General features: G+C 42.1%; 1 protein-coding gene across 5 annotated transcripts in view; it reads left to right on the top strand.

The window, feature by feature from the left end:
- The window catches only part of Tlk (Tousled-like kinase), a 51842-nt gene that overhangs the window by 9611 nt on the left and 26066 nt on the right, over window positions 1-16165 (top strand). For 4 of the 5 annotated variants that reach the window (XM_072891458.1, XM_072891457.1, XM_072891459.1 and 1 more), the window contains exons 2-3: window positions 868-1238; window positions 5080-5165. In XM_072891458.1, coding sequence (XP_072747559.1) covers window positions 1208-1238; window positions 5080-5165 — 117 coding nt within the window. In that variant the 5' untranslated portion in view covers window positions 868-1207. Of the gene's footprint in view, window positions 1-867; window positions 1239-5079; window positions 5166-16165 lie in introns of those variants that run through there. The other variant, XR_012046589.1, reaches the window with a different exon arrangement.

Below are 16165 nucleotides of genomic sequence, written 5' to 3'. Positions count from 1 at the left end.
CACTCGGATAATCGCCAACTATCGACCAACAACAACAAAGTGTCGCGTTTTTTGATTGCACTTGATAACGAAACAAACGCATAAAACTCGCGCTTTAGAGAAAAACAAAATGGCAACGTCGATAAATGAAAAAAAAAAAAAAAGTATCAACGGAAAGTATAACGTCGTATAATATTTCTCAAGGTTTGAATATTTTGCGCTTACATTCGAGACGGATTCCTGATTCATCATGCCGCCATTATGCGCCTTGTACCCTGGTATACTTACACATCGTGGAGCATTAGTTTTCCCATCTCGCGGCTTTCCTTCCGATATTACTCCGGATGAGCAAAAGGAGAAATTATTCCTAAGAGAAATTGATGCGTGTGTCTGTTTGAATCTACGTGGATAAAGAGATTCTCGAAGACGCGAAACTGGCGTGCATCGATGCATGTTGATCATTACTGACCATTTTCTTTCTCAGGTTTCTTTCTCAGCTTGTGCTTTGCAATCGTGTATTCATGTATTCTCAGACGTTGGTCGTTACTTTGAATCACGTCCATTGTAATGAATTCGAGTAAACAAAGCTTACGTGACATGATTAAACTTAAAATGGTTTGATTTGTTTTGGCAATCAATTGGCTCGTCCACTTTTGACTCTTTATCAGATACAATCTTTACATTATCATAAAGATATACATCTTGTTAAAACGAGACAAGTCCGAAGTGAATTCTAAGAATGCCAGTCGATAACCGTTCGATAAAAGTTGCTCGAACTCCATTTAGCGATCGTAGAAATTACAAACTTGAAATTAATGAGCATACGATTAAAAAAGTAGTTAAACGCTCTCGACGGTTCTGTAGACGCGCGTGATCGGGTCGTTACAGAGAGGAGATCCACGAGGCGCCCGCCAGGGAGGAGAACTCGAAGCCCCGGAAGTCGGGGAGTGCGAAAAATCTACGGATGCTCCCGCGGTGCGGCCCACCCGGTACATCGCGATCGAGAGAGAGTGTGTAGTGTGAGATCAATAATGAGACAGGTGCTCTCATTGGTGTAAAGCGATGCGGCGGAGCTGAGAATTTTGTCGGGCGGCATTCTAGGGCTCATGAAAAGTGTATCCGGTGTGCGTTTCGTCGCCGTCAAGGACCACTGCGTCGCGAGACATTCCAGCGAGTTGGATCAGTGTGATTATAATGTAGTGCCAACTTTGCAGATGGATAAACAGGGATGACTGATAATTGCTGGAACTCTGGTGGTGGTAAGTATCACACGGATCGTATCATTTATCACGTATCACGCGCGATACTTATCGATTAATCTTCTCTCGCCGCCAGAAATAACGAAAAGAAAAAGAAAAAGAAAAAAAAACAACGACGACGACTATTGTGATACAGTCGAATCGAGCGATCGAAAGTAAAAGACACGATATTCGCAAAATTCCCATATCTCGACAGTTTCGAGACACTCGGTGTATGAAAAAATATAGATGTTATTTTCGTCTTACAATACATAAGAATAAAATAACGTAGGAATAAATCAGGTGACACGTTGATCGATCGCTTTATAACGTTAGAGAGATATTAATGAGATATTTATGAGATATTACTAGACTATTATTACTAGAACTTTGTGGCAAAAACTTATTTTGTATGGAAAGTTAAATCATACATACAGTTCAACTAACTTTTTATCCATCTTGTACGTGAAATGCGCGTAAGTAGCCTTGAAAATATATTTATTTTTTTTTTTTTTTTTTTTTTTTTTTTTTTTTTGTATAAATACTAGAGAAGAAAACAGTTTTTAAATATTTTATTGTTATGAAGGTTATAAACGTGACACACATATACACAACGCGTTTCTTACAAATCGTTTTGCATGGATCGTGCAAAAAAGATTATTCTTCGTTTTCTCATTTTAATAACTTTATGCCTATCTTTTGTCTGCGCTAAACAGTAGGCATCTTACACGGATTACACCGATCTTCATTCACTGAGATATTAATACCGAAGGTCTCAGTTGACTCTCCTGTGTTTGACCATGCGTTATTCTATATAATAAATATAAGTTTATTATAAGATTACACTCTGTGAGACACAAATTCGATGAGTTTGTCAAGAGTTTATCATTTTATCTTGTGGCGCAAAGTCGTGCAGGAGGAACTTCCTGCGGAATAAAAGCCCTACTAACAACTTGTAAGTCTTCCTCGCGGAACTCTCTTTCCGATAATATTACCTTAAATAATTGATATGATTGATTAATGCTTTCGGTTTTATCACGATGGAAAATAAAATATCGATGTTGAAGATAAAAAATTTACTCAATATTCCGGAAATAAAATATCTGGATTTTTTATATTTGGGATTTTTATAGAGGGTCTTGTAGAGAAATGGAAATTATTGCGCAACGATTATTATTTTTACATTTCGCATACATTGCGTAAAAAACTGCATGCTCATTGATCGTGATAAAACGTGACATTTTCTTGTTTTTATCGCGACAGAAATATACGTCCAAAGAACGCTAAATGTAACAGATTCTAATTAGTCATCTCTATATAAATACTGCTAGTCATGATAAAAGTGGCGATAAAGACGCTCCCTTCTGGCAGCGCGTAATATTCGGTATCGCGTCCTCTAGCTTACAAGTCCAACATACCGCGCGGAATGTTTTTCTCGATAGCAGCGTCTCGCTGACAGAAATCCAAGTATTCGATGACACACTTTTTCAGGAGCTGCCCAGATGCAGCGATGGACGTGCGCGCGCGCGCGCGCGCGCCCGCCCGTGTGTGTAATGTAATTCTCCGATGTTCGTGTATAGAGCTCGCCCGCGAAATATCCTGAGCAACGCGCGTCTCACATTGTTGCTAGCGCGCCTCGCTTTCTCCGCGCCTTTTGTAGAACGAATGAAATTCCAGCTGTGCCCGTCGTGACACTTCTCCGACGTAACATCGGCGTCACGTAAGAGTTTGAAAAGAAAAAAAAAAAAGGAAAATCATCCGCGATAATAAATGGGATCGAAATTTTGAGATCGATTAAAAAGGACTTTGGCACGCAATGTGTCAAAATTAACAACGGTACGAACGTGGCGTAAATTGTTTTGTTCTCGCGAATGAGCTTCAATGTATATCTTGCCTATCTTGGGTATCGCGTCGCGCATGGCCGTTACACGCTATGTCGTAAAAGTGCATTGTTTTGAGAGTTGCACAATTAAACTCGCGCCTCGACGAACCGCATCTATCTCCTTACGGCGAGTCCATTCGCCTCTATCCCAGGCACATTACGAATAAAATAGCCTTGCCCTCGTTTTACATGAAAATTGTGGCCGACGACGAGTTCAATGACTGCGCTACTGCACTGGCGCGCGCGCTCCGCGCGCGTTCACCCGCTCGGATTTATTAAGCAGCTCGTTGCGTCGTTTTTGCGCGATCCGCAATGAACGTCTGATTTTAATTCGTCATCCTACCTTTAGCAAGGACGATCAATTTTCTCGTCTCACTTTCTCAATTTGTCGGAGAGCGCGATTATTACCGGGGATCCCTTATCCCGTATCCCGTCCGCAGAACGGAAAGATCGATAAACATCGGTATATAAAAGAACGTTGGTAACGCGCAACGGCCGGTCACGCGTCGTGAACGTGTATAATGTCTTTAACGGATTGCAGTGATTCTCGAAAGTAACGGCGGAGCAGTGCGACTCATTCGGTCGTGTGCGCTTTTGATAACCGAACGAACGGACGAGTCCGGTAAAAACGCGACTGATGAAAAAAACTTGTAGAACGCACAGCGCCTTCTTTTCCTTTATGTCGCATGCGATATATGCAACTAATAGCTACCTTCTAAAGAATTTTATTGTATTATTATTTATTGCTAAAAGTTGTAATTGGAAATAATAAATTTCCGACTGGGCCGATACGAAAAAGTTTATCCTGTGCATGAACGGAAAGAAAATTTCAAATAGACAATTATTTTTCTTCGAAACTATGTGCTCCGAAAAAAAGAAAATGGTAAAAGAAAATTAATTAAACCGCTTAGGAGAAATTTCTTTTTAAGATAGTTTGATTTATTTGTAACGCGAATAAAAAAGAAAAGGATACGCGGGATGATGAAGGTAGATATTTTATTTCAAGCGCATCTATTTGGCTATTTTTACGAGATTGACTCCAGAACTCGCACAATGAACGGTTTATTCGCATAGAGGATCGGCGCAAGTTAAATCCAATCCGTTTGATCGAAATAGATAATGCCCAGCATAACGTGACCCCGCAACGTTAATTATAGCACTCGGATTGCGCCGTTTACGAGCCGTGGGATGTCCAGTTTATTGCGCGAGCGGTAATCATGGGTGAGCTTTATACCAGCGTCGCAGTAGTCAGAGATGCCAGCGATACCACACACGTCGAAACATGGATAATTATGGCTCCAAAGGTGACGGAAGATAATTCCCTACTCGCGGATTTCCCGTAGCATTTAGGAGGATTCGAATCGTAATACCGAACATCGAACGGATTAATATCGCTTTCTCCGTATTTTATCCTCCCGTTCGGATGCGCAACAGAGATTATCTCCTTTCGTAAGATAATCCGAAGAGGGAACGAAAACACGACCGTGATTAAGGCATTTCTCTTGCAGAGATACTCTCGCCAAGTTTTTTTTTTTTTTTTTTTTGTTTTTTTTTTTACTTCTCGATAATAGCGAAAATCGCGATCGATTGGAGACGCAATGAGCGCGATCTTCCTGCAATTGCATGGCGCATGTAATAGCGCCACTCGATATTTAATATCGACTACTACGCATATTGGCAAAGCTTTCGCGATATTTCGTTTCTCTTTCCGTTTCTTTTTTTTTTCGCGCGACTAACTCTTGCTTAATCTCTTTCTCGATTTCCTCTCTCGCCCTTTATGCGTATCCTCGTATTCCTCTTTATTCTAACATCGCATTGATTTCAAATCAATCAGAATCTCAAACACATGATGACATGCAATATAGACTGGTAGATCTTTGATATCTTTCTCCAATTCTTATCGGTAGATTTCTCCGTGTTTTTCCACCGACGCCACGGGCAAAAGGTCGGAGTGTAATTCGCTGTGACTTGTTGTTCCAGGCGCTGGCGTCAAGATGGAGCACTTTCAGGCCACCCTGGACCCAAGGAAGCAGGAGTTATTGGAGGCCCGCTTTCTCGGAGCGAGGGTGAGCTGTCTATAGCGTGCACGCGTTCTTTCTCTCTTCTATTCTTTTATCTCTCGGACAAGAATAATTTTTTCTTTTCGTCATCGTCATCGTCATCGTCATCGTCGTCGTCGTCGTCGTCGTCGTCGTCGTCGTCGACTTGTTCTCAAGTGCGAAACAAAATTCGATATCACCAAATAGCGATGCTCGCGAGAAATCGTGCGAGAAATGAGGATCAAACACGATCGAATAACTCTTACTTACTTTATATATACATATCTACTGATAAATTACTGATACTTAATCACTAACGCAGTATTCACATAAAAACACTATTTGCAAAACTCGGTTTATTTATGAACAAAAAATATTTGTGCGAAACAAGCAATTTTGACGTAAACTGCAATCAACTCTGATACAAACAGGACGTAAAGTAAGCGCAAAAAAGTTACAAGATATGTAGATGCGATCTATCGAATACAAACTGCTCGATAAGTCGCGCCTTTTACTTGACCAATTTTCTAAATCAATCCAGATGTTTGAAAAGCTCGAAAGAGAGTTGGTTGGTCTTTGTGAATTCGGTGACACATCACACGCGTAAGGCTATTATTCCAAATCATTGTTACTGATTATTATTAACTAATATTTGCATGCATTTGGTCGTTAAGTTTTTATTATCATTTTGCCTATTTTGGTCGTTGTAATTTGTTTACGTCGCAAATTTTTTACAGTCAACTTAAATTGTATATTTTTTTGCAATTTTTTAATAGTTTTTTCACGATTATCATCGAATGCTCTCTATTCCGTGATACGGATATTTTTCTGTCGCATAATTTTTACATCAGCAATTTTTCAATGAAAGCATATTACGATTTTAAACAAATGATATGCGATGACGGATCGTTCGTTAAGCGACATTCGTTTAGTAGATTATCACTCATTCTATTGACATACTATCGTCTTATCGACTTGGAAGTCGGCTGAAACGAGTAATTAGCTGACGCACGTGATCGTACAGCAGTTGCCGCACATTGGTTCTTTAGATTTTGTCCGCAAATTTTCTACTTTATCGTTTTATCGTACGCTCGCGGGGCCGGCAATATATCGACTCTTATCTCGATGCTTATGATGAAAACGCGGCATTTAAATTGTCACGCATGTCGTCACAACGTAATTACTCTTGTGTTTCTCTCTCTCTCTCTCTCTCTCTCTCTCTCTCTCTCTCTCTCTCTCTCTCTTTGATAGAGGAATACAATTAAAATCGTAAGATGTTTTCATTGTTTATCAAAAAAATTATGCGGCAAAAAAATATTCATGCGTAAATTAATGTCGTTTTATGTATTATTTTTGATAATAATTAAAAATAACGCTTCTCAAACATCGATAAACTCTTTCCCAAAAATTGTGTGTTTGTGTGTGTATCGATACGATATAATAAAATTTCCAACTCTCGTAGATTCAAAAGCAATGTAAATGTGGATTGATAAGATCGATACGCGAGCTAAAACACACACCGACATTGATAAATAATTCTTTTATCCAAACAATTGAACTTTTGGAACGTTTCGATCATTCATTTTGATTATCATCAACCGTGTATTCAATTGCTCTTTTATATTTAATTATTAGATTACACAATTTTACAAAGTAATTATGTACAATGTCCAAAAATGAATGATTGAAACGTTTCAAAAGCCCCCAATGGTTTGAACAAATGAATTTGATGTCGATATCGATGTTTTTTCGCACATATTGACTTTTCTTATATCGGTACGATATTTACAATTATTTAATAACGATATTTGCATTATTCTACAAAATATGTGCTGACGTTATGTTAAATTTAAACATTTCCAGTCGAAACTAATTTATAATAATATACAATCTTTACGCCCGAGAGATCGATTAAATCACACATTACGATTCTAGTTCTTTTCTTTCGGAGAGAGACGATTCATTTGTGTACACGATTCTATTTTCGGCAAATTACGACATCATGATGTATAGAGTGTCCCAAATGTACAAGCTGTGTAATACAGACGAAGAGAGAAGACTCGTTTCAATAATCGTAATCTTGTATCGATTTACGATTCACGGTAGAATTAAAGGATCTTCTCGAAAGTGTTTCAAGCGTATAGAACTCTCGCTTGTTCGAAATTACTTCTCTCCTTCGAAACTGCTTGGAAAAATATCCTGCAGAGAGGATATATTACGTGCTCGGTGTAGAAACTTGCTCCGCGAATAATGTAATATTTACAACGATCCGCCTATATCGATCGCGCTTGCATTTATTCAGACGTTAAGTATTCGCGTCTCACGATGACGTAACGTCGACAAAGAGTATTGACGAGCGAATATCATTATCTGTGTACGCTCTAGCGGTATTATTATTAAATACGCGGTAATACATCCGTTTCGTCTCGTGCATTTCCATATTTGGAATGACCAGGCACAATCGTGATTGGCTCTTATTTCGGATTTCTAAATCAGATATACCACAGGAGCGGGATTTCAACAATACTTGACGTCCCCAAAATGGAATCACATGTGGGATCGATAAGTTAAATGCGTATACAATATACTTTAATGCAAAATGCATACTATGTATATTATAACGAAGCATTCGCACGTAGCTATATATGACCCCGCGTACATCTACATGTCGAGTCTGTAAACGCGTGAAAGGTAAAAGACGAATCTCTGTCTCGTCTCGAGGAAGGGCAAGAAGTAAAAAAAAGGAGATAGGTCCGCCACGCGCGTGACACCCCGTATACCGCCGATCAGCGACGTTGCCGGGTCACTCGCACCGCTCGCATGTAAGATCCGCGCGCCCAGTGGGATAAACGCATGCATCCGTCACGAACGCGTCGTCGTGTCATCCGTTCCGGCTTGTTCTCCGAATCGCCCAGTCGCCGAGAGCTGCTCGTCGTTATTATCGTTACATCGCATCCGAAGCAGCGCGGCCGACACGAAAAGGTGTGGCCAATCGCGGCGCACCGTGCAATCGGCCCGCGTGCTATCGGAAGCACAGCGGCTGGGGTCGAGCGCGACGACGACGTCACGTGGCGCTCTCACTTAGAGCACGGCAGTCAAGTGCGCGAGTCCGACGCGCTCTCGCGCGCCGTGGCAGGGGCAGGGGCAGGGGCAGGGGCGCGGGAGGGCGCGCTTAAGGGTGCTCTCACATGGTTGCGACGTCACGGCCGATTCTCTCTCTCTCTCTCTCTCTTTCTCTCTCTCTCTCTCTCCCTCCCTCTCCCCCCCTCCTTCTTGTCAGTGTCATCGCATTACCGACCGTATTTACAGTGTTACTATATCGCGTTCGTTCTTTTTTCAGCCGCGCTTTGTATACGACAAAGATTCTCCATGATTGATTTTTCATTCTCCTTTTATCCGCAACGCTAAATTTTATCTAAGGAATGTAAAAGTCGCTTAATATATTAATGATATATGTGTATTAATAAAGCCTGTAAAGTGGCTGTACCTATATAGTAGTATCTCGACGAGTTTCTAGTCGAAGTGAGAATATATTTCGCCCGCCACTTCCGTCCAGAATCGTCGTCGACTTTCTTGTATTGGAATAACTGAACGTTAACTTTGACGATAATACCAACGTAACGAGCTAGATTTATAGGATATAATTGCTGTCTCATGTTCTCGCTACCTTCCGTTTCTCGTCGGCATTGTTGAGACAGCGGAGGATCCGCTTGGTTCCCGTATATACGCATCTCTTTGTTCACGGTCGGTTGTCCTTTTTCGTCCTCTCGCCGAAGGACATGAAATGTGCGTGCGCGCATAAACGCAGTTTCATCTACCTACACCCACGCGACTGCGCGATGATGCAGCGTGCACCGGTGTGCGACCGAAACTCGGCGGAGCTTCTTGCATCGCGGTAGGAATGTCACGGTTTCTTGCGTCGTGGCAAAAATCGAGACTTGTTCCCATTCTCGCGCTCTCAACGGCAATGCGCGTCTCGTGATTATCTACGAAGCCATATTAATCTGTATCGTCAAGATATTCTCTTCGTCAATTTGTAATTAAAAAATTAATCGAAACGGCTGCGTTCTCCTTTTTATCGACAGGTCGGCCTTTCGGTCGAAATTTATTAATCGAAAGTTTAATTTTATCTTTGCCTCGTTCTTTGTATATCGACCGTAATGGTCTTCTATACGTGAAAAGGGGGAAAGAAATCACGCATCAGCCGCTTGCTGCTCGGCCGCCGTCCAACGGCAAAGATTTATACCTGTCCTGCCCGTTCGAAGTGAGAGACCTAGAGAGTCGTTGTCCCTCCTCTAGTACTGCTTGTCTACTAACCGTTTATACAACGCAGTCTCCCCTATTTGTAGAGACCCTAGAGGCCGCAAAGGTTTGTGGCTATTTATATAATGTCGAATCAAGCCTTCGTAGCATCTTCGTTATACGATTGTCTCATCGCGAAATTCGTAATCGCGTTCGCGTTCGCGTTTACGTTCGCGACTGTTCGCGGTTCGTTTGTAGGCTGATTGAAACATATATATATATATATATATATATATATATATGATTCTTTCGAAAGTATTTGCACAAATTAAAAACGGGAATATTTGTCCGAATCTATTGATAATGATTGTAATTTCGTATCATTAATTTAATCGTAGTTTCGAAACGAATCGGATTTGTCACAATTTTTCTCTCCGACTATTTCTATTCGCCGAGTATCCGTCTGTATCCACTGTTTCGTTCATACTTTATACGTCGTGTCTCTTTACGGGACACCCGATGTATACGTGCGAGCACGGAAGGAATCCGTAGGTACCCGACATTTTGCAGTACTGTTCGTACCGGCGTGACGATGGCATAGGTAGTTTCCAAGCGCGAGCATCATCCCTTCGTTTCCCTTCCACTTGGCCCAATATTCTCATCCTTATCTAACTCATCCCTCCCGTTTCCCCTTTCCTCCCTTCTGTTCCCCTCTGCCTTCTCTGCCACATCCGCACACATCCGCAGCGTCTCTTGCAACCCCACCCCTATTAGTTATTTTCTCGACGAGTCTCTCGCTCTCCTCTCTTCTATTCCTCCCCCCTCTTCCCCGCATACTCTCTCATTCTTCTTCCTCCCCCCTCCCTCTCTCTGTCTCTCTCTCTCTCTCTCTCTCTCGCTCGCTCGCTCTTTCGGAGTCACCTCTGTTGGTCTACACATCCTTCGAGGATCGATCGAGAGGAGCCCAGCACTCTGTATATATGTATATATATCCATTTCCAACCCCTTCCTCCCCCTCCCCCCTTTCGACTCCCTGTCGATTCCATTTGCCCAAAGTCCGCATAGAAACTCGACGTTCTCCATGTAAGTTACAGCGTTAGATATCGCCGTAGAAGCATTCGTCTGCCGTATCCTGTATCCAAACGGTCTGTAATTAACCTTTTAGATTCTGAATCGAATCTCCCATTTAATTCGCCGAGACAGATTGCAAACGTACGCAACGTAAGATGTATATGCGACAAATAATCAGAAGCGGCCCGGCTTTAAGTAGAAATAAAAACTCAATTACTCCATTCGACAAGATTGTCGAAATATTCTATTAAATATCTCGGATATCCAGCAGTAGCGTTTTCACTATTATTTTTTCACCTTAATCATAAAGGTCACGAGAATCGTCGACTTTCTTAATAAGTGTCGTTGTAATCCAATGAAGAGTCTAAATCCCGCTGAGCTTCGTTACCTGTGGTCCATTTTGATCGATCGACTATGATACTTTCACTCCGCTATTGTGCAACGGTCAAAACTGACGTTTCGCTCGCTTTAGATCGCTACCTAGATCTCTATGGACTTCTTAATCCTTCAACTGGTTCGGTAAGATTCATCCGAAATATACGAAATATACGAAATATTAGATCAGAGCCGTTAAAGGTTGATGAAGCTTTGCTCGAAATTGTCTTAATAGCGCGCTGTTTGTTCTCCACGTTCTTGCTATAGTAAAATTGCGAAATTTGCACAAACAGAAAAAAAAATTGCACGACGTGTCGAGGCTATCGCTGTCAGGTTGGCAATGATTGAGCTTTCGTCGCATTGTGTTGCCGCTCCTTCGACATATGGCGGTTGCATAGTGATATCAACGATCGCATAATAGCAGACGGTTTAAGCTCGCTCACATTCTACATACATGCGTCTGTATATATGTATTTATTCGCGCGAGCAAATGTTAAATTAACATTACGCACATGCGAGGCTAGTTTACGATTTTTATCGTTTCGATTATTCACTTATTAAGCCACTTAATCGACGGTAATTTTGCAGACACGTCTCTTGCTTCTCCTCGTCCTCCTCGGGATGCGAGATACTTTGTCGTCCGCTAACTACGGAACCATTCATATAAGTTATTATTCTTCGTCGTTCGAGATTTCTACTCGGTCGTAACTACCCGTTCACCCTGTAGAATGCAATACAGTATTTAGTACGCGCAGCGTATACGTAGTATACGTACTTGCTATCGATCTCTCAGACCTTAATAGGTATAAAGTTAGCGTCTAGAGTTGGCGTGTTGTATCAGCGTTGTGGCCCGGTGTCTTCTGGCGAATGCATCCAATAACAACATGGCAGCTTCAACCGCACCGGATACTCCCGCAAATCATTTTCTTTCAAACTTTAAGAATCAATTTTTCTCGGTTCTCACAGAATGTTTCAATTAAAAAATTATTAGAAAATTTGCTGTAATCCGTGTATATATATATATATACAGATGAATATATGTACATGAATGGAGTTTGAAAGTTTTGATGTAAACGTTATTATACTTTCTTTTTACGTAAGCGTCGACTAAGCGAGCCGTTATTAATTCGAAGAATTGAATCAACGACAAGAGTTAAACGTCTCGCGAATTAAACGCAATTAATTACGCGTGAAACGCAGCGTGGATAATCGCTCACAGGAATTTTATTAATCGACCAGCAACAGCGAACGATGCGCCGGAAATATGGCAGTCAGTGATTTAAGAGCGTATATCGGAGCTGTTAATGGAAGCCACGCCATTGCAGTACGTACTGATGATTCGATACCGTCGTAAATAAGAGATTTGGATAATAATACGTGGTCGCCGAATGCCAGTCGAATTAACATCCTCGTTATCTGTTTACTCGTTAATAGCGTTAATTAACCGCCTGTGCATTATCGCAACGTGCGATCCGAAAATGTGAATTTACACGATGGAAGCGAAGTATAAAAGGTGAGACGAAAACTATGACATTTGGGAAAATCGAAAGTTATTTCCATTTATATCATCATTTATTTCGTTATCGCGATTACTCAAACTGCAGATGACTTTGACTTTGATCTTTAATTAAATATAATTTAGTCAACGATGGGTAAATGAGAGTTTATTGAAATGAACAAAGTAACGAAGTAACGTTACAAATTTTCCATTGATATTCTTTTCCCGTACGTTTGCACGTTTGCATCCTCTATTTATAAGTCGTGTTATGACTGCGGTACGAGGGAGACGCAATTTCCCTGCTAACAGCGGAATCTCTCCCAAGCATCTCGTAGATCTTTATACTTTTCTTACTAAACAGTTATACGCTCTTACTGTGTATCCATCTTGTTAATTTTAAATTTTTCTTGCAATATGAAATCTCATCTGAATGATTAGGAACAATGTGTACCGTGTCAACTTTGACTTTAAAATTCGTTTACATTTCTCCTCGGATCGCTCATTCGTCCAATGGTTAAAAACGATCGAGAATCATCTAAAGAGAGTCGTGTAAATTTGCCTTGACACGACTCTCTCTCTCTCTCTCTCTCTCTTTCTTTCTTTCTTAATGCGGGTTTTCGCGGTACACGAAAGAATTCGCCGCAAGGTCGACGAAGGCGAAGCGGACGGAAGGAACGGAAGCGAGAGAGGCGGAGGGCGAGACGGACGGCGGAGAGTGAGGTCGATGGAGGCGAAAGGGGACGAGCAGGGGTGTTATTGCGTGGTAGTGTGGTTAAACGTATTGATCCCAATCACTACGATATGTCCAGGCTCCGCTCTGCTGCGAGCATGGCACTATGGCCGGGTCATCGCCGGAAAGCGAGACTTTGCGACCCGAGTTGTGCGTGCCATCAATATGTTTCGGTTAACGTTAACAAAAATTCCGTTATCTGCCACGGAGATTCCGACGATTCGTCGTCGGTGATAATATTAACTTGAACCAACCATTACCTTTAAGCTGCAAGATATGCGATAACATTTGGTTAACTTTAACTTTATTTTATCACGAGGAAAGTAATTTATTTCCTTCCCTTGTAACACGAAGAGTCACGCACGTAAAAAATAAAACGAATGCAAGAATAAAATTCATTAGAAAATTTTTTAATTTTTTTAACATTCTAACATTCATTTCAATTCACGAAATGAATCGGATCGAATGCAAACAATAAGCAATATTCCATCTACATTCCCTCTGACGTAAACATCTTTCGAAATTTAAAAGCGAAAATTTATATTTGCCGTTCGCTCGCTCAATGTGTATCCATCTTAAGGATTATCCTTGGGAGAGGGGGGACCATTTCTCTTTGTCTTTCCGTAGGAAGAACACCCGAGGCCTCGAGAAGTGGAAATCGCGGATCGATGACGAGGTATCGCAGAACGAGAGACACGGCGAGAACGTAGTCGACGCTTACGTAATGGCCTTCGGGCGCTTTTAAGGCGTACGCAAGCACCATGCCGCGTCGCTCCGCGATTAATCGGAGCACGCGGAGACACGTGATGTAAAAAATCTGGCAACAGCGTGCGCGCATACCATGGTTGTCCCTCCGCGTATTCGTAACGCGTCGCGTCCCGTCGCGTCCCCGCTGTCGCGAGTTCGACACGAGCGTTACGCGCGCTAATTGGACCCCGCGCATTATCGGGGTCGTCAATCGCAAATCTTCCTGTCTAGCTCTGGTCTTCGTCTCTTCTCCTACGTTTAATTACCTCGCGGTGACATTAATTTTTCCACACAAAATCGAAGCCCCTTCAAGTTCGAGTTTCATTGCTACATTATCATACACGATTCATTTAATTCAATTAATAAGAAATTTCCATTTTTTTTTTTTTTCGATCTATGTTTAATTTATTCTTCTATATTATTCCTTCAAGTACAATTAATCTGATACGTTGTATTAATATATAATTCATAATCTACAACTCTAATTACCAGGTTGTATTTTTGGATGGAGGAATATTGTACGTTTGTCTTATTTTTGTCAAAACAATAGCTGATTTCACGAGTGAGAAATGAATTTGGTGCTCTTTCGCGTTAGAGAATTCCGTGAGAAGCTTCTGGTTTTGCGATCGATGTGACGCGCTCTCTGCGGCAAACCGTTGGTCGCCGTAGGTTTCCCGCTGGACCAATAGGGTTTCAAAAGAAATTACTGTGTAATCTGCACGATATTTACTAGTGAAAAAAAATTTATCGCCTCACAAAATGAATTGCATGTATTAGAAAAAGATTAATTTAAAAATTTATAATTTTTTTTTAACGCGAAGCTGCGAACATCGTTTTATAATATTTTATCAAATCACAATGATATTTTTTCATTGTTCCTTAAAGTGAAAATAAGGCATTTTTATATATGATTTATGATAATAAGAAACTACAATTATTTGTTTCGGAAAATATCAAAAAAAGCGATAATTATCTTTGATAGGCATCACGTGCTTGTAATTTTTCTCGTGTCAAAACTGATTTCACATATCGCCCATTATAAGTGTCTGAAGAAAATGTATGACGAGAGTAAATATCGGACGCGACGTTACCGAAAGCGATACGCGTTGACATACAAACTTTCCGGGAGTATCTCCGGCCGGAAACCGTTCCCTCTCCCCCTCCTCCCTCCTCCCTCCTCCCTCTCCCTTGGTGGATGTGTATCTCCCGAAGTCCCTGGCCGTCCGCGTTACAACATTGTCGTCGTAGTCGGTAATGCAGAGACTCGTGGCGCAAGTCGATATGAGAAAACCACCCCTCTCGCGCGCGTACCGCACGAGTGGCGTGCATGCAATAGCGTAACACCGGTGAGAGACCAGACGGTCGGTCGACGTGCCGCCTATTTATATACACTCCGCGCCCGCCGTCCAGTCGAGCGACGACGATCGTGTCGCGTCGTCTCGTGTCGGGAGGAGCCGAAAGCACACTCGCTCTCTCTCTCTCTCTCTCTCTCTCTCTCTCTCTCTTTCCTCTCTTCCCTCCTCCTTCACCTCCGTCCACCCGCGCCGTCAGCTGCACCTGCCGCGCGCCGCCGCCACCCGCTCTCTCTCGCCACTTGGGACGTAGCCGCCGAGGGCGACGGTTCGCGCCTCTCCTCTCTCGCGCGCGCGTCGTTCCCAGCTCAGCTGCTGTGCGACAGGATGCCTGTTGTACGATAACGGAGTATTTGGTTCACCGTCCGCGCAGGATCAGTTGCACCGGCAACCTTGGTTAATTAAGCCCGATTAGCGATTTCCTGCCCCTCTCTCGATATCGCTGTTGCCCCAGTTTTCCGATAGATCCCTAGCGTAACATATGTTTGACGATTTCCTTGCTTTTTAACAACACTGGTAATTCCATAACGGTAATTAATTAACGCAAACTCTTGTGTTTACTTTGAAGAACTCGTGTGCCATGGTATTTTACTGAATATTTTCACGAGATTATAATTTGATGAAATGCTAACGGAAATAACGTTGGAGTAAGACAAGTTTCTTTTTAGAAGCGTTCCGAGATTTTAGTTTACTCAATTATAAAGCGAAACGCATCCGCTTCGATTTGACCTCGCAACCGTTTAGCCGAGTGCGGGCAAACATTCCTGCCGGCGATCGATTAATCAGCGGGACACTGAGCCGAGGGCACTGAAAACATACTTTTCACGGGTTACTTGCATCCCCGTGCGGACACGCGGAAATCGAGCGGATACTTGTCGGATAGCCCACTTCCGGGGGATGTGGATGCCCCCGATTCTTTCTGCCCGCTGCGCACTTTTGCCTCGTAGGTCGCATCGACTCGATTCGTGGGGACAGATTCTTGTTCGTTCTTCTCGCTCGCTCGTTCTCTCTC

This window comes from Anoplolepis gracilipes, chromosome 4, assembly GCF_047496725.1.
Source record: "Anoplolepis gracilipes chromosome 4, ASM4749672v1, whole genome shotgun sequence".
Lineage (NCBI taxonomy): Eukaryota > Metazoa > Arthropoda > Insecta > Hymenoptera > Formicidae > Anoplolepis > Anoplolepis gracilipes.
The sequence above is the reverse complement of the archived record's forward strand: the minus strand, read 5'-3'. Positions and strand labels throughout refer to the sequence as shown.